This window comes from Pyrgilauda ruficollis, unplaced genomic scaffold (genome assembly GCF_017590135.1).
Source record: "Pyrgilauda ruficollis isolate IOZ18807 unplaced genomic scaffold, ASM1759013v1 scaffold23, whole genome shotgun sequence".
NCBI lineage: Eukaryota > Metazoa > Chordata > Aves > Passeriformes > Passeridae > Pyrgilauda > Pyrgilauda ruficollis.
In genome coordinates, this window is record NW_024522539.1 from 9670663 (window position 1) to 9691235 (window position 20573).

At 39.0% G+C, this 20573-nt stretch overlaps 1 protein-coding gene across 3 annotated transcripts in view; it reads right to left on the reverse strand.

The window, feature by feature from the left end:
• Positions 1–19253, reverse strand: part of GALK2 (galactokinase 2) — a 46727-nt gene extending 27474 nt beyond the window's left edge. For all 3 annotated transcript variants that reach the window (XM_041469267.1, XM_041469266.1, XM_041469265.1), the window contains exons 1-5: positions 19133–19253; positions 17079–17167; positions 15831–15954; positions 10808–10898; positions 7784–7930 (exon numbers count right to left, since the gene is read on the reverse strand). In XM_041469267.1, the coding sequence (XP_041325201.1) occupies positions 7784–7930; positions 10808–10898; positions 15831–15954; positions 17079–17167; positions 19133–19185 (504 nt within the window). In that variant the 5' untranslated portion in view covers positions 19186–19253. The remainder of the gene's footprint in view (positions 1–7783; positions 7931–10807; positions 10899–15830; positions 15955–17078; positions 17168–19132) is intronic.
• Positions 19254–20573: the final 1320 nt, after the last annotated feature.

Sequence of the window (20573 nt, forward strand, 5' to 3'; positions counted from 1 at the left end):
TCATACATAACTTTAACATGTAGATCATCCAGGAACAAGGACTTCTACACCTTGTCAGGTGAAGAACTGTCTCCTTTTGTTAATTATTAATGTGTACCTGATTAGCTTTATTTCACACCTGCTGGCTCTAAACCCTTGAGGGAGCAACAAACAATGACTCCCATCCATTCCATGAATTATATTCATCACTTGATGAATCTCTGACCTTTCCTCCTTTAAGTGATTTTTTCCAGAGTCCTAACATGCTTTTAATGGTGGTCATTCTGTACCTTTAATTGTTCCATGTGACTTTTTCCTAAATCTTTTTCAGTTTAAGTATCTTGGTTGGTAAGAAAGGAGAAAGGCAGACTTACAGCTCTTCCTAGACACCGTAGGGAAAATGTCACTGTATCATTTGCAATTTTAATGTGACAAATGAGCCACATAAAATGTGTGTTAATTGTGTTAACATAAGCACATTGTAATGCAACCTCAAGCAGTTCAGCATTACTATTCCACCCCTTTCCCTGAGGTTGGAGTACCAGAGTCATCAGGAGGATTGTGTGACCACATCTCCCCCTCCCGTGCAAAGTCCCTTTGTTTAAACCTGGCAGTGAATTGCTGAAGCAAACTGTTCCCTTCTGCTGACTGTAGGGAGGTCGGTGAGTGGGGTAGCTGGGATGGAAACTGAAAATACCTGCAGTTATTCTAGCAGTACCCCGAGCTGTGTCACACACTGGCTCGGTTCAGCCTCTGGACACCGGGGAGGGATGCGCGTAATGTGGCAGCAGCAGTAGCTGGCAGGTGAGTAAAACCTTGAAGTCTCCCTGGTGATCTGTCAAGAAGCACTAAATATTGCAGCTTTTGAATGCCAGACCAAATATCGTCCACGCAAACACTACTTTTATAGCTGTTGGCAAGTACACGTGCCAGGTTGGCTGTGCTTCCATGGGAGATGTTTAGAATCAATGGGTTTCATGATACATTAACATCGGGGGTTTTGCTGTTTATCCAACAAAAAAAAAGATACAGCACAATAAATTTGAATATCCATAATTAAAACAATATAAAGCCACATCACTAGGAGAAGAATCTCAGTACATACAATTCACTAACAAACACTTAAGCATTAAGAAATTGATGAAAATTAATTACTTAAGGAAGTTGCTGTCAGGTTTTAGACAATGTTAGTTGGAGCACTAGGAAATATCTAAAACTAACAGTCTTCAAAATGTATTTCTTAGTCTGTTTGTTTGAGAAGCTTAATTCTAAAGTCTGTCCAGAATGTATTCTACTGCAGAAAGTAACACCCATTTGTCTAGCAGGCAACTGCCCCCACTGTGCAGACCTAGGCTAGCTTTTGATCTAAGACTCTACTAACTACCCCTGCTTTTTGTTTGAAACAATTTAAGGTTCTCCCTGATAAGGAGCAAGTCAGTCTTGGGTTACGAAGGAAGAAATTACTACCACTTAAATCCGTTTTATCTTTGAGTCACGAGATTTCCTATCCAGCATGCAGAAAGTTTCATCTGGGAAATCATATCAGTGGAGACTTAATTTAGTCTGACTAAGAAAGGTTGTGATTTTTTATTATTATTTGCCTTATGTGTAGTTACTCTAGATGGAGAGATTTCTTCTAATAAGAATTCATCAGTAGCTCTGCATCATGTTACCTTGTTTTGGATTTTTAATGGAAAAAGTGAGTTTTCAGTAAAATGACACTTTTCACTAATATGTGCTTTTCTCTACTTATATTTCAATATGAAACACCTCAAATTCAGGTTTAGATTTGCAGCTGAGTCTTTTTGGTCTTTCAAATCAAAGAACTGATAAATTATAACCCACCCCATACAGCTCACTTGATTCTCTGTTGCCCTATCATTTATTTCACTTTCTATCAGTTTGATGTTAGTGATAATGAGCATGAAGACCTAAATGGAATAATGAAAGTGAACAGATTATCACTTCATTATAAAAAAAAATTCCTAAAAATAGAAACCTAAAGAATTATCAGAATGAGGACAGATAAGGGAGTTTCGCCTTTAGTAGTCCTCTTGCTCACAAAGAGGCCAAAGGCCAACTGCTCTGATTTTGACTCATGCAATAATGGGTCTGGACAGTGTGTAAACTGTGACAGAATTTGTCCCTATATAACTGTCACTGTTAATATGTTCCAAATCAGTGATCAATCCCTTTCAATCTCCCACAGCCCTTCAAAGAAGTAAACTTGTGTAAGAGTAAACCCCTTAAAAGAGTAAGACAATTAGTGAGTAGGAGACAGGCAAATATTTGTTAGTAAAACAGAATTAGTGTTGCTTAGTATTTTTTTGGAACAGCTCACCCTACATTACACAGAAACTTGATATACACAAATCCAGAATGACAGCAGCCAAAATAAAGCAATCTTCTCCATAAAATGATAGTATTAAATTACATCTGCCTCAGTGGTTTAATGTAGTTCATTTTGGCCCAAGTTAAGTGTGCTAGATGTTGTATGTTCTACAGTGCAATAGTAATGGTAACTAATCTTTAAAATTAAAAAAAAAAAATCCATTTTTCTTCTTGTTTTAAATTTTATTGTTTGTGAATGGAAACTCCATGAAGAAAATGAATTTGTTAATATAAGTCATTTTTAGCACTGTCATTTTCAGTGCTCCAGAATTCTCTTCATCATGCAAATTTAAGTAACTGGAGTATTTAAATATCAATTCAGTCAAAAGTGCTGTGCGTATATTTACTCCTTCTATGGAAATAGAGTAATGGTCCCCCAAAGAACATTCTTTAACATTTCAGCAAGTTAATCTGGAAAGTCAGACTCAGTCCGCTGCTTTCCTTTACAACAAATAATTTTGGTAATTTAGTGGCAAATGTAGTGTAGATTTTCTATTAAATTCTACAGAGTTTGGTTCACAATACTGAAAATGAAGAAGAGACATTTATAGGTAAAGATAAGTGTTTTACAGTAAGAAGAATACATTCTCCATTATATAATATATTTCAGCTCTAGTTAGACTGTCATTTTTTTCCAATCTGTGCACATTTTATATATATGCATACAGGTATAAAAATAATTTCTGAAATATAAAATACTATGTTTCATTTAGTAAGGTATAAAATGATACTCAAATTTTTGAGGTTATTTTTACCACCAGGAATGCCTTTATTTTTAACAGCTCATTTTGACTAGGAATAGGTTGCTGAAAGTTACCATCTGCTTCCAGTTTGCACATAAAATTCCAATTAGCTGAACTTCATATATGTTTTGCAAGGTAATTATGCTTACTTTTTTTCCAGAATGGGAATATATTTGTCAGATAGTATCTGGATGTCCTCATAAGCACAGCAATCTTAGCTTGACTTTGTCTGCCCCCTAACATGCTCAAATAGAAGGTTATCAATTAGGTTGATGAGAGATTATGGCCTTTGATTACCACTGCTCTAAAGTACTCTGTTTCCCCTTGATTACATACAGTCCAGCTTAACAAGAACCCTGTTTTTCAGTTCCATGGAGAGAAAGGAACTTTAGCATTTCTCTGTATTAACAGTACTTTAAAATGCAGTATCTATGTGACATTTTTTGTGTAAACAATTTGGTTCCTCATATTATTAACCTGAACATGCATCTATCAAAGATTTTTGATAGATCAATAAAATAAATTATAAAAAGAAATCTTCTAAAAATAAAATCAATTATAATCCAATCCTAAAGAGTATTATCAGCACAAGTTATTTATCTCGAAGTCACACACTATCAGTGTGGATACTCACAGGTTTTCTTGCCAGACAGCTATGGATTAGGAATGGTAAAGGGCTCAACTGAAGCACTTTCATTATTATACAGAGGCTTCAGAAACCAAGTAGAAAGGATTCCAGATGGCCTATCTATTCTCCCACTGAAACCAGTGACAGCAGCAAGTATAGTAACTGTTGAAATACTGTTTAAAAATGGTTAACACCCACACTTAAAATTCATCTGAGCCATAGTTTGGGAAAAGTGAAACCAATGGATACTGTGCCATTACAGGTTAGGTTTAGGTCCTTTATTTACTCTGTCTGACTTAGCTTTTTCTCAGTCTAGATAAAGCCAAATATGATTCCCCTTCCTATGCTCAGCATTTCAAATTAGATAAACCCTATTCAGTTTTCATCTCTTCTGCCCAAAAAGTATGTGCACAGATACCCAGCCTTGATGTAACAGAATAAATGTTGAGGTGGCTGAACAGACCTTACTTTCACAAGACCTAACATTTGGACAACAACATTATCATCACATCTTTGAAGTAAATCTAGTTACTCAGTTCTAAGTCATTTTCTGTACTCATTAATTCCTACCACAGAACACAAAGCTGGGACAGTTTAGAGCATTATTACATTTCCTTTACAAAAAGTATCATCTCCTGATGAAAAATTATACAAAAGATTGATTTTGTAACAGTGAAATAAAAATCACTTTAAAATCAAGAACTACTACTACTGAGCATTGCTGCTGTTTGAGTGATGCCAACACAGCCTTCAACTGGTATCCTGTTTGGAGGAGAAAAATGGATTCTTTTCAAAGATCGCATTCTACATTTTCCATCTTGTTATTTGAATGCTATTGCACTGCTGCAACTGGTTAGCACTGCACATCTGGCTGAATTGTCTGAACTGGTATTTTCCTAACTATTGTGTATGTGTATGATGGTTTTTTAAAAAAATATTGTATGCACGCTGAAACAATGCCCTGTTTCAGACTGCTACACTCAATTAGTGAGAGCACGTTTTTTTCTGATTTTGTTTTCAATGTCAAAAAACTGCTATTTTTAAAGTTAGCCACCATGAAATTCTAGCCATGCTTTTACAATGTTTTTTAATTTGTGGGGTTTTGGCTCTTAATCTCCCAGGCCTGAACCTTACACTGGAAGTGTTATCTCATAAAAGCTCTGGATTTCAACGACTTCTACTCTACATCAACTATTTTAAACTTACATTTATCAGGAAAAAGAGCATATAACTAAAATATTCTCATAAAAATAGTTTCACAGAAACAAAACAGATAAATGTTCCATTCAGTAAAAGGTCATTTTTTCATAACTTTGGCTACAGAAGCCCTACGATTAAGCCAAATTTGATTCCAAAGCCAAAATTTTCCTGTCTTCCTGCTATAAACCATCATACTAAAAATTTGCAAAGTCCATCAGACTAGTATGGGGCAAAAAGTCAATCTTTTCTCATAAAATTACCATAATAACCAAATATTTTACTTATAAATACTACAATTTACGTGTTTCACAACTATAAAGCATTTGGGAAAAAAAGATGGATGGGAGGGGTAAAGTGATATTTCTTATTTAAAATAAACACATAAATATCCAGAGCCTTAAAAATGCACAGTCCTGGTTAGCTTTCTAGTAGAAAGGATCTGGAAAGCCCCTACTCGTGCTCAGCTAAGAATTTCTCTGCCACGGGGGAGCTCCCTGCTGACACAGAGCCAGCAGGACTGGATCCTGCACAGATCCCATTTGACACCAGCACAGGATGCATTAGGAGCTGGCAAGAAGTGGCCAGAGCACGTTTTATACTGCTGAGGACTCCCATGCCTAAATTGCTCTAATTTATACTCAGACTAGCCCTGCCTTTTACAAGGCAGTTCTGCAAGGCTAAGCATAAATCAGTGCAACAGAGGCTCTGGATTTAGCTACATATAAGAAGTCTATAATGGTAAATCATAAATTAACAAAAAACACTGAATGAGTTTTTACTGTCCTGTAAGATTTGGGGAAACTTAAAGCCTGGACAAAAGCAATCAGGCTTCAGAGCTGTCACCCTCTCTCCTAACCATGACAACCAGGTGCCTTGGTTTATGCAAGCATACAAAACCTTGGATATGTTCTTAACTGCTCCTATGGTGGCTATTGAGAAGCCTCATCTGTACATTAATTGCTCATTTTTCATCATAAGTGCAAAATATCTGGCTGCAAACAGCAGGGTTTCCTGACAAAAATGTGCAATTGTGTCTCTTGTGTTTGTCCAACTGTATTTCAGACACAAGCTTAACTTTCAGCACATTTTTCTACTATCAAGAAGAGGATTGAACAGGACACATGAGGAGAAGAAAAGACACTCAGTGGAGTCTCTGTCTTCCTTCTGTTCTTCCATAATTTTCTATGAAAATGACAGGAGTTTTGCGCCTTTCTTTACAACAAGTCTGGCAGAATGCCGGCTGGTACTCCCAAGCCACGTGTAAATTCAGCTCAAGACACACACTGTATCATTTATTCTCTGAAGAACACTGTGCAGAATTGGAATAATGAAAACCTGGCTCCTGGTTTTCCAGATACAGGTTTTTACTGCCTAGTAAAATGTGGGCTTTCTGACCTCTGTCCGTTTTATGCTTGTGAAGATACCCAATTTCTGAACACATGCCCTCCAGTGATTTTGATCAGCTGTTCCCAAACTTTGCTCTTGAGGTGACCACCATCAGAGACAGTCCTGACCTGAGGTAGGACCATCTCTGCAAAACCAGAAGCTTCTTGTCAGGCCAGGTACACATTCAGTCACCTCCAACCCTTTAGTTGCAGTCTCACTCATCCAAGAAGGATCCCCAATTCCATGTTTCCATCTACCGCTGCTCTACATGTCTCACCTCCCAAACCAGAGCCTCTCTTATGGTGTCCAATCCCTTACTGACCTTTGATCAGACACCAACACCAGTCAGGGTGACATTAGCCACATCCTCCTACATAAAAAGCTTCCCTGCCTCTGCAACCCTGCTCCCTTCTGCCTGAGCCCTGCCTGACGCCCCTGAAGCCAGCTGGGCAATGGAGCTGGGCAATGTGGGATTGTGGCCTCACTGCTGAGAGCATTCCTGCAACTGCAGCCTCATAGAGAAGAAAATCTCAACAGATCAGCAAAGACCTTCTGTGTGGATCTGTTCACCTCATGGCTCAGAGAAGTGCTTGTTACAAGCAGAGTTAACAGCTGCCATCATCATGTGCCACTTTCAGTTGGCTTTGTACCACAATTTGGGAATGTCTGTCTTAGACAATAGGCACAAATATGTGTAACAGTCACATTTAGATCTGTTCTTTTCTCTTCCTGACAATGTTCTAATTTAAGATCCTAGTTTCACTTAACCAGACATTTTTAATGGAGAGGATTTCATTCCCATATGGCACCTTCAAGGACCATGACTCCTCCAGAAATCTGTATTACACAAGCCAAACAGTGCTAACAGTTGTACTGCTAACAGGTCACATACTTGGGGTTTGTTTTTAGACTAATGTTTGTTTAAAAGTGAGGAATACATTTTGGATTGTAAATATGTGCTCCAAAAAAACTGTGAAGAGAATAAGGAGAGTCAGATGGAAGAATTTTACCTCTACTTTGTGCTGATTACATAATTTATCAAGAAATTGTTCCACAGGCCTCCAACAGATGCTCTGTTGTTAAAGCCATGAAAAGTCATTCAGGGAGAGAGTAAAGGCCTCGGGGGTGTGGTCCACATGCTTCAGCACATATATCCTCAGCCCTGGCCTGCAGATAGCACATCTGGTCCAGGCATGGACCTGATGGTTGGCCAAAATACAGGCTTACAATAATGCTCCTTTCTTCAGCTTTAATGTAAGCCTGTTTTCTTGCCAAATTCAAACCCTGCCAAAATTTGGCCGAAGATGTTTGCTCGATTGTGCAATATCTTAAGTTTATATCCAACAACTCTTTGCAAAAACAATTGTATCGTGTTTTTAATGTTTACAGGCATTAACAATATTTAATTTTAAGTAGAATTTTACTGCTGACACTCTCGTGTTTTACAGTAAATTACCTTAGAGAGGGTTTTTCCATTAGCTCTGAGTGTCACGAGTCCTGCACAGCACACCAAAGCACTGGAGCTAGAGAGACCAGAACTTGGAGGGATGGTTCCATCTAGCAGACAATTCATTCCAGTTGGGTTATTGAGACCAAAATGTTCCTAACAATGAAAAAATAAACAATCTCAGTTTCAAGTACAGACAGGCTCAGGCTTGCAATTATCTGATACTTAGAAAGAGAATCCTTCTGCTGAGTTGCTGGAAGCAAGGACCTGCTTCTGGTATCTCCAAAATAAAGCAAAAGCAAAATTTTCATTCTATTCCTTAAGAACAAAGCCAATGGTCGGGCTTCAGCCAAAGGTATGTCTGCAATGGCTGTACACAAACACATAACTACCCCAAGCAGAACTCAGGATGGGCTGCACGCCCAAGAATTTACCAAGCTTCGTGGGTGGGTTTTGCAGCAACTGGCTCTGCTTTGAGCTGCTGTGGGGACAGTGCGAAGTTACCAATCCTTTTGTATCCTACTTTTGTCCTTTTCTTGACAGCTCTTCATTTAGGCACCACAAAGAGCTCAAGGTCCACTTTATGCTTCACTTCCAAGGCTGGCACGTGGTATTAGGGAGCCACATGACACTGAGGGGGAACCAGTAGCCATGCAGATGTTTTCAAAGCAGATCCTCGTGTCCTGAAGCACCCACAGGACTGACACTGGGAAAACCACAATGGTACTTAAGGGTCACAAAGACACACCTACCAGTGGGGACGGTCTCTGGCATGCTATTTTTTGAATGAAGTTTAAAATATTCTAACACACATGACAGATACCACAGATAATACATTTAATCAAGAAGTCATAAATCCTCATGTGCATACTCTTTTAAATATTCTTTAGTTGTTTTGTCTTTTTATTTATAATCACTTTTATCAAATTTCTCTCTGCTATTAGTTTGAAACAAACATGCAGTACTTATTAAAAAATCATTGACTATATATGAGGGGTATATGAATAGCTAACTTCTGATGCAATTTATACGTCAATAAACTGTTACAGTGCCAATAATCAGAAAAAATAACAGTATCCTCATCAAGAAATGTCCACCTTGAAAAGATTTCTACTACTTCTCCTGAAACAGCTTCAAACATAAATACCAATGGTAGAGATCAGCAAACACAAAGAGCCTCCTTTAAAGTCTTCTACCATCACTTCAAATTATATTTTGAATTTCCTGTTTCACAAATAAAGGAAATTCATATCTAGAATACTGTCGCTGCCCATGCCCCTTCCTGAAGAACACTAGACAGGCTTGTTCATAAACAGAAAATGCCTGAGTAACCAGAAACTGATCCACAGTTTCTGGATCGTCTTGAATGTGAATCAGGCTTGCAGACTTATCACGCAATGTTTAAATAGAAAACGTACTTCAGTTTCAAAAATGAAAATGGACTTTGCCAAGTTCTGCAACAGTTCTGTCCCAAAAGGATAGCATGTTCAACCTAATATAAACAGATTATCCCGCTGGACCCCCTGAGTACTTGTATTTCAGAGTTTCTTAAGTCTGTAGCATTTATGCTTATTTTTTGCCAGTACTAGAGTCTGCAAACCTGCTTTGCAAATCAACCTTCAAATATGAAAGCTTATCCTTAGGAAACAGATCTCAGTAGCAGACTGCAAAATAAATAAAGGCAATTGGTCATGCAAGCTTTAATATAAGAAAGGATATATTGTAAAGAAACCTAATCTATATCTCTACAGTCAGTGCAATTTAAATGCCTGTATTGCTAAGCAATGCAAAATTGAAAATACTCATGTTACTGCACACATAAGTAATTTATTTGGGTCTATGCATAGGAGCAGGGGGCGGTTTAGGACCTGTGAATTGTAATAAAGTGATTTGTGGCACTGATTGTTCTGAATATTGTTATTTTGAAGCCTCCAGTGGCAGGTCTGAGGTAGGCTTTTCAGCAGTCTGCAGTCCTCATCTATTGGATCATCCTGTGGGGTGACCTAGATGGCCTATCCTGAGGCAAACTTCATGTGCTTTAAAAAGCACATTTACCCATAATTCGGGCTGGCTGTGGTGACCTGTTCCTGACTTGCCATCACTGTTTATCCCATCTGCCGTTCCAGAAATATCATCAGATTAACATCGAGCAGAGAAGACACCTTTACTTCTCCCCTCAAAGGGCCATGAATTCTGTGAATTCTGTGCCTCACCTGCAAACAGCAGGTGAGATTTGCAGGATCCTCGATGGTGAGTTGAGGCTGCCTCCCTCGCAGCACTGATGACCAGCACTTGTTTTCACAAGAGCTGGGTCTTCAGGCCAGGCTGGAGAGGGGAGCTCCCAGGGAGCTAAACCTCGAGTGGGCAGACAGGAAAAGGTCTGGGAGGTTGAGCTCCTGCCTTTTCCGTAAGTGTGCCCCCTCCTGCACAGCTGCACTTTGAACTCACGACATTCTGAAAATCCCATTCAAATTCCAAACCCTGAAAACCGGGATGAGTAATGGTTCTTAATGGATTGTTTCTTCTGTATGCTGTTTACTTGGCTTTTGCATTTTCTTTTGCCTACTGCATGAGTCAGCTTCACTCAGCTGCTGTGCACAAATTACAGGTTTTCAACTTTAATGAAGGTCCATGTTTTTTAAATGCTTCCATAGAAAGAAAAGGGTTAAGATATGATCTTCACGTCCTGAAAAAAACAAACCTCCAAACCTTTTTCAAAGCAGATTTTAATTAAATAATTCCATTGGAAAACATTCCTTTTGACTTCAAAATACAGAAATGTCATCCTGATGATGTTTGATCACGACTTTCCGAAGCAATTATTTGCTATTGTATTTTGTTTTACAGAGATGAAAATAGTGCTCTGCCAATATTTTAAAGAAAACCCACTCATATCTCCTCTTCAAGTTTTAACATAAAAATATTTCTGTTAAAAAAAAAGCTATAGAATGCAGGGCAACATTTAGAGAGTAAATAGGTGTTCTTGTATTTTCCTTCTACATTAATTTCATAAATTAAATGGATTTGACTTACCTGAATACCCTTCAGTCCACACAGGAAGTAGTTATGCCACTGAGGTTTGGTTTTGTTAATCTGAATGTTATTAACACTAGTACTGAAATCCCTGCAAAAACAGAAAAACCTTAAGGCTTTGATTTGTATTAAATTTAGTTTGAAAAAACATGGCTTGTTACTGCCACCTGCTGATGGACAAAACTGGTTTGATGGTTTTCAGTGCAATGTTCTCTGGCTTGGTTTCTTGTTTGATCTTTTTACATATCTTCTTTATTAATCATTTCTATATGGTTATTTTAGATGAAAGCATAAGAATTCTTGAGTAAGTATAAAGAATATATTAAATAAATCCAGAAATTAAGCTGCCTTTGACATCCTTAATTAAGGCAGGATGCCTTCTATCATGTATGTGTATGCTATCATGGTTTCTTAGAAGTGGAAATTCAAATAATCATATCTGTCAAACCATGACTAGAGGCAGACAAACTTCAGGCACTCTGGTAATTCCTGCTCAGGATTTCATCTTTATTACCTTTGCTTTGAATGGCACTTCACTACAACAAGCCTAATGCTCCAGAATTATATTATGTATGTTACAAGACAAAAATATTTAGTTTAAATATTTTATCTGTTCCCTCCTGGATAATTCCTACTCCATCTTTCTTTCAAGTTAATAAAAATACTAAGCTTGGATGTTCCTAAAGAACAGCCAGGTGCTGTCAAAATGGGCATGGGTGACACACAGAGGCCTCAGAGAGGTGCAAGTTGTTTGGCAGTCTGTACCCTTGAACACCCAGGAACTTCATCTGCTTGATGTTGTGACAGCAGGTGCCCAACACAGAAACAGCAAAGGCATTGAGAACAGCAAGAAATCAAATTAAAAATATTCAAAAGTTCCAAACTAAGGTGTGCTCTACAAGGCAAGGTCTGATAAAAAATATGAACAGAGGCAGCTGAATTCCTGGAAATATTTAACAGGAATAAAACCAGTTTCAAGAAATAATACTTCAGGGGACAGTCTGCAACTCCTAAAAGGATGGAATTTTTCCTTCTTACACTGGTGCTAGTAAACTACATAGATTATTGATTTCCTGGGTTTATTTTTGTCCAAAAGGACATCACTAATTAATACTTGTAATGGATATGAGTGAAAAGATGTTTTTATCAGTAAATTATCCTGTTACCTATGGAGAAAAAGTTATACAACTATAAAGCATCCATGATATAACTGTATTCAAGCAATGTCTGAAAAGCTCACTTTATTCTGGTGCACTTAGAGGCAATTTTTGTGTCATGCAACCCCCAAAGCAACAAGCAGTGTTGCAGTGGCACCAGAATTCATCTGGTCTGTTGCTTGCCCCTCTGTAGAGAGATCTCCACTTGCACTCCCAGCCTGCAGCCCATTCCCAGCTCCGTGGCACATGACACATCTGGCACTTGGACTATCAACTTAGAATTCTCATTTTGCCAGTTATACATTCAAGTTCAACCTTAACTACAGAGCAAACCCATCAGGTTGGTGTACAGTTTAATGTGTAAGCTGCTATTTTAGTGCCACAAACAGGATTTTATCAGCAGTGCAGCAGCAAAGAATTGCACAAAGCTACAGTAAGAAATTACTAGGTTTTGCTGAGGAACACAAAAGATATGAAAGGGAGTAGAGAGTACTAGGAAAGTTTGAGAATGGCTGTAAATTCTACTAATTTGAGATTCATGTGTATTTAGAATGATCTCCAAGAAAATAAAACATCAACTTGCTTATGGTTTTTGAATAAAATAAACCCCCATGAGGTATTTGTAAAATAGAAAATACTTGTCATAAGTAATGAAGATTTTTAAATTCTGTGTTTATTTATGCTTGCTTCCTAAAATAATCCTAAATTATTGTTGTAAAAAACAAGGCTGGTGGAAAGCAATGTGTGAAAGTGATTAAGAGAAAAGGAATCTTAAGTCTTCTTTGCCTCAAAGAATTCTAAAATATTTTATCTTCATAATTCATTTTACCCTCTCAGAGAAAAATTTCAATGAACAAGAAGACACATATTATGACTATATATTTGCTGGTTCTCAAGATAAATTAAAATAATGACTTCTTAAAATGCATTTTGTTATTTTTTGCAATCTTCTTACATAGAAAATGGAAGAAAAAAAATGGCTTTGATTTTGGCAGGTTTTATAAGGACATAATTCACACAAACACAGAATGTGGGACTGTCAAAATTCCCAGAATACTTAAGTCTTTTTTTGTTATCACGTTCAGTTTTTTATTAAAAACAGTTCCTAAATATCCAAGCTTTATCTTAAATCAGTAAATCATCAGGCTTGCCTTTGAACCTCCTACTGAAAATTAGGCATTTTAATATGAGAACTTTATAACAAAATAAAATAAAATATTGGGAAAAACATACCCATGAAATAAAAATACTCTGATGTCTGTTCCAGCCTTTCTGTTTGGGGAAAAAATGCCAGTTCTCCATAACCAGACATAAAAATTTCAATTTCTCTGTATAATTAGAAGAGATAGGATTTTTAAGTAGTGTGACTGAGGTGGTTTTTACTGCTTGAAAAGTAAATAATCCTCATTTTTGGGAGATCAATTTGGCTCTTTCTTACAGAACCTTATTGTCTTTGTCAGTCTGTTAGTTTATCCGTTTGAGTCTTCTGTACAAATACCCTGATTTAAAAATAAACAAACAAAACTTTCAGGTTTTGTTGTGAGATGGAAACTGATTGGTAATTACCATCCTCTGGTACTTCTGAAGGCACTTTGAGAAGTATAATGTCAGTTATTCTCGCTACACATACTTCTCAATTACAAAGATGCTTTGTGAAGGGGAGGTATTAAGAACTTCAAAAGAATGTAAGTTTTGAATACCTTTTTAGTCCCAATAACATAAAAGGCATCAGATCAGTTGAGATAATTTATGATAAAAAACAAACAGGTGTTTTTTCTATCAACCTGTTCTCTGTTCTATTTCTACTGAAAGTTAACGTGAACTATCAGGGTGGAAGAGTGCTACAGAACTGTTCCACAGTTTACCAGTTCACAAAATAAGAATGAAATAGGAAATAGTAATTCTACAGAGGATTCTGGTTAGTCCTTGTTCACCAAAGGCCTATAGATACACATTCACCACAGGCATAAATCTACCAGTGCAACAGGCAGGGAAAAAAAGACATACTGTCATCAGTTTTGTTATGTGGTGTAACATTCAAAGTGTTGAAAAAGATTTCTTTGTTATGAAATTATGGACATGTTTTAGCTTTGTTTTTAAGCAACAGTGTCTCAACAAAACCAAGATGCTTAATGCTGTGTTCTGAGATCTTTTCTTGGTTTATGGTTTAAAGCATAAGATTTTAAACTGAAACCAGGGCAGATGTAAAAATATAGTGACAGTGTGTGTGTGTGCAATTTAAATTCAAAGGTTGTATTTCTACATTTTGTGGAACTGTCCTGAGAAGGCCATTTCAATTGCAAGATAATGCAGCAAAGCTTGAAGACCAAGTGAAAATGTTTACCTTTTTATTACTGCTTTATTTAGTGTTCATTATAACAGCTTTTCCTAATCAAAACTATTGTAATTCTGAAGCTATTGTCTCTTGCAGAATGGTTCTGCAACACAGCTTAAGCCCTGGTGGGAGGTTGCTGTTGAAGAAAGGGAAAGGTCCCACACACCTTCCATTTCCCTTCCCTGTTCACCACCACTGCTTGTTCCCACTGTTAACCCCAACTCAGCTTTAGTGCTGAGTGCAACACAGTTCACTAAAATGACAGAAAATTATCCAAGCAAAAAATGGGGGAATAGTGCACTTCAGCTTAAGATCAAACAAGTACTCTACACCTGCTAAAAGGCAGAGGCTGAGCTGATCTTAGAAGCAGGTACAGGGAGATTAGGGGTAAAAGAAGCCAAGCCATTGCCTTTTGGCAATGGCAAACATCTTAATTCAGCCCAGCTGTAATGTGAAAACATACTCCACAAAGTGAAAAATCTCTGGGTATTTATACTTAGCATGGAAGTACAAATTCTTTTCAACTGTCTTAGTCACAGGCAGCAGTTCAGAATGTGTTTATAACAAACTGAGCTTTAAGCAGGAATATGTGCTCAAGTATTTCCCACTTTTGTCAGTATGTTCCTGTCCCTGTGCTGCCGCACACTGTGCTTTCAGGAACTAATTTACCAATTAAACCAATGGCTCAATAAAAATGGCTTAAACTAAGCTTTTGCTGATTCTGATTTTTGCAAAATGTCCGCAAAAGCTCATGTGGGTGAGTGACCTGATCTGAACTGCCATGCAACTACACAAATATCAGTCTTTTACAAAGAGGCAGAAAAACGTGCCTGAACTTGAAAAGAGTGGCAGGATTATTTCCCTATGTTCAGCACTTGTGAGACCATAGTGGAATATTGCATCCAGTTTTGGGGTTTCCCAATACATGAAAGACATTGGCAGGGAGTTCAGCAAAAGGCCAACAAGATTATTTACAAGGGATCTTCAAAGGTCCTTTCCAACCTAAATTGCCCTTTAATTCTGTGAACAACAGCTGTGGAAGAAGTGGAAGCAAGGGAATACAGATTTTTTTGAGCCAGGATTGTTGCTAAAGCTGTTGTGCTGTGAAAACACAGGCCCAGGTTCTCCAGAGCAGGGGAGTGTTACCTTACTTTGGCAGTAATTGATTACAAAACATTCCACTCCCTTCTCCAGGGGACATGGAGCTGCTGCCAATTATGGGGATCATATCGAGAAAGATGAGATAAAAGAAGGAAGGACAGAATTGCAGAATTTTAGGATTGAAAAATCAGAGGCCTTACAGAGTAATATGAACAAAGAGGTGGGGGACAGCAGCTGCAAAGCAATTGCTCTGAACTAACAGACATGGCATGGAGTCAGCCTGTGGGATTCCATCTGCTGATATAAATTGTTTTACACAATCAGACTCTCTATTGCAGTGGAAGTCTGTCAGATCTCTGAAAAGGTAAACTGTATTGCAATGCATGAAGAGGTTCATAAAAAATAATGAATTTAAAAAGTCATTACGTACAAGTACGAAGAATTGGTATTTGCCAGTTGCACAACTTGAGTTTGTACAGGTTCTACTGCAATCAGGATATCTTGTTCTACAGCCATTGGGAGCACAGCATAACCACAGTAATCTATGTGTTCTCCTAGCAAAGAAACAAAGAAAATACTTTGCAATAATTCTTTCTAGAATAGCAATAACATGATTTCTACAGGGCTTCAGTGTTGTTTACTGGATGAGACAATCTCTTATTGTAGTTTCAACTCTTATTACCTGAAGTTTGGGGTACGTTTCCTCCATTTCTTATTACTTCACAAAAAGTTTTTCTTTCTTTAGTGATTTTTATCTATTGCCGGTTTATAAATGGTCATATTTTAACACTGACTTACAAAAATTCTAAAAAACCTCCACCATGCTGATTACTGCCCAAGGATGAGAACTGTCATGTGCATACAATTTCTGGACCTTTTTCCAAGAAGATAACTACTATATTTAAATAATCATTAATACAGTTGCATACAACACATAAAGTAAAAATCAAATAGAAAATGTATGTAGTAAACATCCTCTCCCTTGGGAAGAATTCCCAGTTACCATATGCTATTTAGTCTATATGAGATGTTCACATAACACTGATATAAAAATTAACATGAACTGCATAATAAACTAATTGACTTTTACAGCTCTGTTTCTCAAGATCCTTTTACTACGTCTTCAAATGTGTAGGATTATTTTATGAACGTATGCAAGAAAATCAGCTCCAGGGAGAACACAATCCTAACACAGACAGAGAAGTCTAAAAAATAAGGCTGCTACAGAAATAAAAGTAAGTCCTAAACACAAAATAATTGTGACTCTCCAGTCTGCCAGTGAATCACACCCACTATTTTAAGTTCTGTGGACACATCTCTATGGAAGAGTAAACAAAAGATGGTAGAATAATTTCATGCTTTATCATGTATATTGTTGTGGGGCTAGTTATATTTGAAAACTTTAATTAATTAAAAAAAAAAGTTGGCAAGTTACTCCAATTTTCAAAACCATCACTATTGTCTATAAATGTTTTTCTCCAAAACTGATATCTATGTAGAGTTGTTTATAATAAGATACTGTAAAATCTACCAAATTATATATGATTTTCCATTTATCACAAGAAACGTCTTTGAAAATATAAAATTAAGACCAGCATTTTCATTCTTTTTTTAAACTACTAGATTTCCATTATGACAGATGAAGTACAACAACATAAGGTTAACTTTTCTCTTTTACCTATTAAGTTGACTCGTCCTGGTGCACGAGCATAAAACTTGGGAGCTGATCCAAACTTGGATATAAACATCTCCTTCAGTTTCTGCAATCTGAAAGGTAGGTTAGAAACATTTAGAAGGACTATATTTGCATAAAAGACAGGAAGCTTCAATGCTTGTTGAAGAAAATTCAATTCAGCTTCCTGAAGTATGTGGCATTTTCTCTACTACATCAGGAGTAACATTAAACTGGTTATTTCTGCTCTTCATATAACATTGAAGACTCTACTTAGATTTTTATTTTTATCAATTTTCATATTTGGCACTACCCCATCTTTGTATAAATACATACACAGAGAACTAAAATTCCAAAAGTCAGATTATCCCCATGACTTAGGACAGTATTTACTCCCCAGGATTCCAGCAAAAGTACTTCAGGTTTTCCATTTAGAGGTGCCTGATGTGCTACTGAAAGTTCAAAGCAAATAAACTTTGTCATATTGCTTTACTTCCTGCAACTGTAAAGGTACCAACCTTCTGCGTGATGTTTGCAAAGGTGGAATACTTTAGTGTGTCATGCAGAACAGCAGGAAAACAAGGGCTGAGAACAGATGAAGCCATTTATTTTAGTGAAGCATAGGAAACTTGATAGTGATTCATTTTGAAACTACCTTAAAGCAAAATTTTAGTCTACTGACAAAAATCTAGTAACAGGAACCCTGATAAGGTTTCTACATTTAATCTAAATCTAGAACTGGAAGCCTACTTAATGCAAAGTGGAAGTAAGAAGACTGCAACGAGAAACAGATGTTAGAAAATTCCACAATTACTTAGTTTTTACATCTTTGTAAAGGCTGTGTTACTGTTCAGCTACATGCATGCAAATGTTTCCTAAGGTTTTTATAAATGCAAAGCTACAAAATGCAATTTGTTGTGATATTTTTTAACAGATCTTTTAGTACCTTTCTATCTTTGTGCCCAGTTACAAAGCTGTATTAGGTCTATGATTTCTCCTTCTTATAATCACCCCTAGTATTGACTGGTATGTCGCTCATCCACCAATTAGCAAAAGCAATTTCTGCCATTTCATTGTTCAATCCCTTCTCTAGATTGCATTAATAATATTATAGTCCACGGGGGATTCTGTTGGCAGAATTCTAGGTGTTAACTTTATTCCATTTTGTGTCAGTATTTAGAATGCTGCTTTGTTTCACAGATATTTTTATAGTAGTGTTGGTACCAAGAGACAACAAACAAAGCAGTAGTGAGGGCATGTTTATCTAAGTGCTGATTGATCTCTTTTTTTAATGTGGGTTTTACAAGCAGGCGTGATGAAAGGCTATTTACAAGCTTTGGCCTTGATGTTGCAAGACACACACTGCATTTCAAGCACCTACATCAAGAAGAAAATTGTCAGGAGCCTTAAAGCAAAGGCACTCCTCACAACTTCACACTTCCAAGTCTGGAAATGTCGGACTTGTCGTTTCCGTGGGATTTGCGGTGCAATCGTACGCAGTAACCGGCGTTTTAAGAAGTGCCCCTTGTTCAGCGCTAACGCAAGCAGGAAGGTTGGTCTGTGTGCGTGTTAATTGCACACACCGAGCGCAACTCCATGGGCGAGGAGCAGGCGCTGGCACAGGACGGGCCAGGCCAGCGCTGCTCCAGGGCCTTTTACAGTAAAAAATACGAGAGAATAATCAGCATTCCCCAAAAATCTCTAGGGGAAAATGATGTAGGCGAAATGATGAATGAATAAATGAATGAATGAATGAACGATTCCTCCTGCTGCCCCAGCGCCACCCTGCGAGGGGCGCCAGGGCGGGCCGGGACGCTGTGAGCGGGAGACGCGGCCGGAGCTCGGCGCGCCCCGGGCAGCGGCCGCTTCCCCAGCAGTCTTCGCTCGTGTCAGGGAAAAACCTACGGAGTGTAGACGCTACGTGTCCACACCTCCTCGCACCTCAGCCCGGAGCATGAGGACGGGCTTTCCCACCCATCCTCCCACCTCCCCCGGCCGCCCACAGACCGCCCACCCGCCCCGGGATAAGCGGCGGCGGGGTCGGGGAACGACCCACCCACCTGGGCTGCTCCACCAGCTGCACCGGGAGGGCGCTAGGGCTGTCCCCCGCCATGGCGGCTCCACCGCGGGCCCGGGTGAGGCGGCTCCGGCGGGGCCGCGGTCACGGGGCAGGCGAACGCCGCGTCCTTCCGGGCGGCAGCGCCGGCGGCCCGGCCCCGTCCCGCCCCGCCGGCGGTGCTCGGCCCTGGGCAGCCGCGGCCCGCTCGGCCGGGGAGCCGCTCTGCCCTCGGCCCCGTGCCCGCCGCAGCCCAGGTGGGACGGGGAAGCTGCTGCGACGTGGGAAAGAAATGTTTGGGGTTTTCCGGTATTCCTGCCGATGCTCCTGCAAAATGCACGTGCAATGAAAATAATAAATTGACAGTCGCATCCCTCATGGCGTGGAGGGGTGGGTGTCTCTGTCCCCGTGTTTTTTGTGGTGTATAGTTCCTCCAGCTCCCCTCCCAACAGGCAGCCTCGTGGCTCCTGTTACCCTCGGATTAATGGGTACAGACACTTGCAAGGAGCTGAGCATTTCAAAAGTCCTCAGCCGAGGAGCTGAGCATTTCAAAAGTGATCGTAGGCTGTTCACTCAGTGTTTTGGTGTATATCTTTGTCCATTTCGGTATCTGTCTTACTGTTCTTCATCCCATTCAGGGAGCTTTAAGTGCTCAGTCTGAAGGAAGCACAGTAACAAATCTCATTGTGGATTTTCTGAGATAAAATATTTATTTCCCCCTTAGTACAGTTGCAGAATACAAACACGGCTTTTAAAAGACTTGTCAGTAGCTATAGGGGAAAAAAAAACCAAACCAAAACCCCACTGTCAGAAACCATAACAGTATAAAATGACCAATAACAGGAAAATCTGGAGACCTAGTAAATATTGCAGATGCATCTGGGCATCTGTGAGAGGCCCAGGCCTTGTGGAGATGGGAAGGCAGAGCTGGACTGTTGGGGGGTTTGCCTCACTCAGTTGAGGGCAGAAGCAGAAATTAGCATGTAAAAATCGTTATAAAATCATTGCTAACACTATACAAGGCCTGTGGATTTAAAGAGTTCAGGCCTTTAAAACTGCTTCTCTGGTAGTATTTATTTATGGGGAATGCAGCCCAGGTTCAGCGGCACTGAGTAAAGCAGCATGGAACTGAACACTGATGCTGGTCACAGAAACAGGCCGAGCTTTCACAGAATGTGTCAGGGTGGAAGGGACCACCGTGAGTCCTCCTCAGGCAGGGTCATCCCAGAGCACATGCACCAGGATTGTGTTCAGATGGTTCTGGAACATCTGCAGTCAGGGAGCCTCCACAACCTCTCTGGGCAATCTGTTCCAGTACATGGTCACTTGCACAGTAAAGTTCTTCCTCATGCTCAGGTTGGCCTTTCTGGGCATCAGTTTCCACCCATTGTTCCTTGTTCTACTGGATGGCACCACAAAGAACAGCCCAGTTCCCTCCTCTTGAC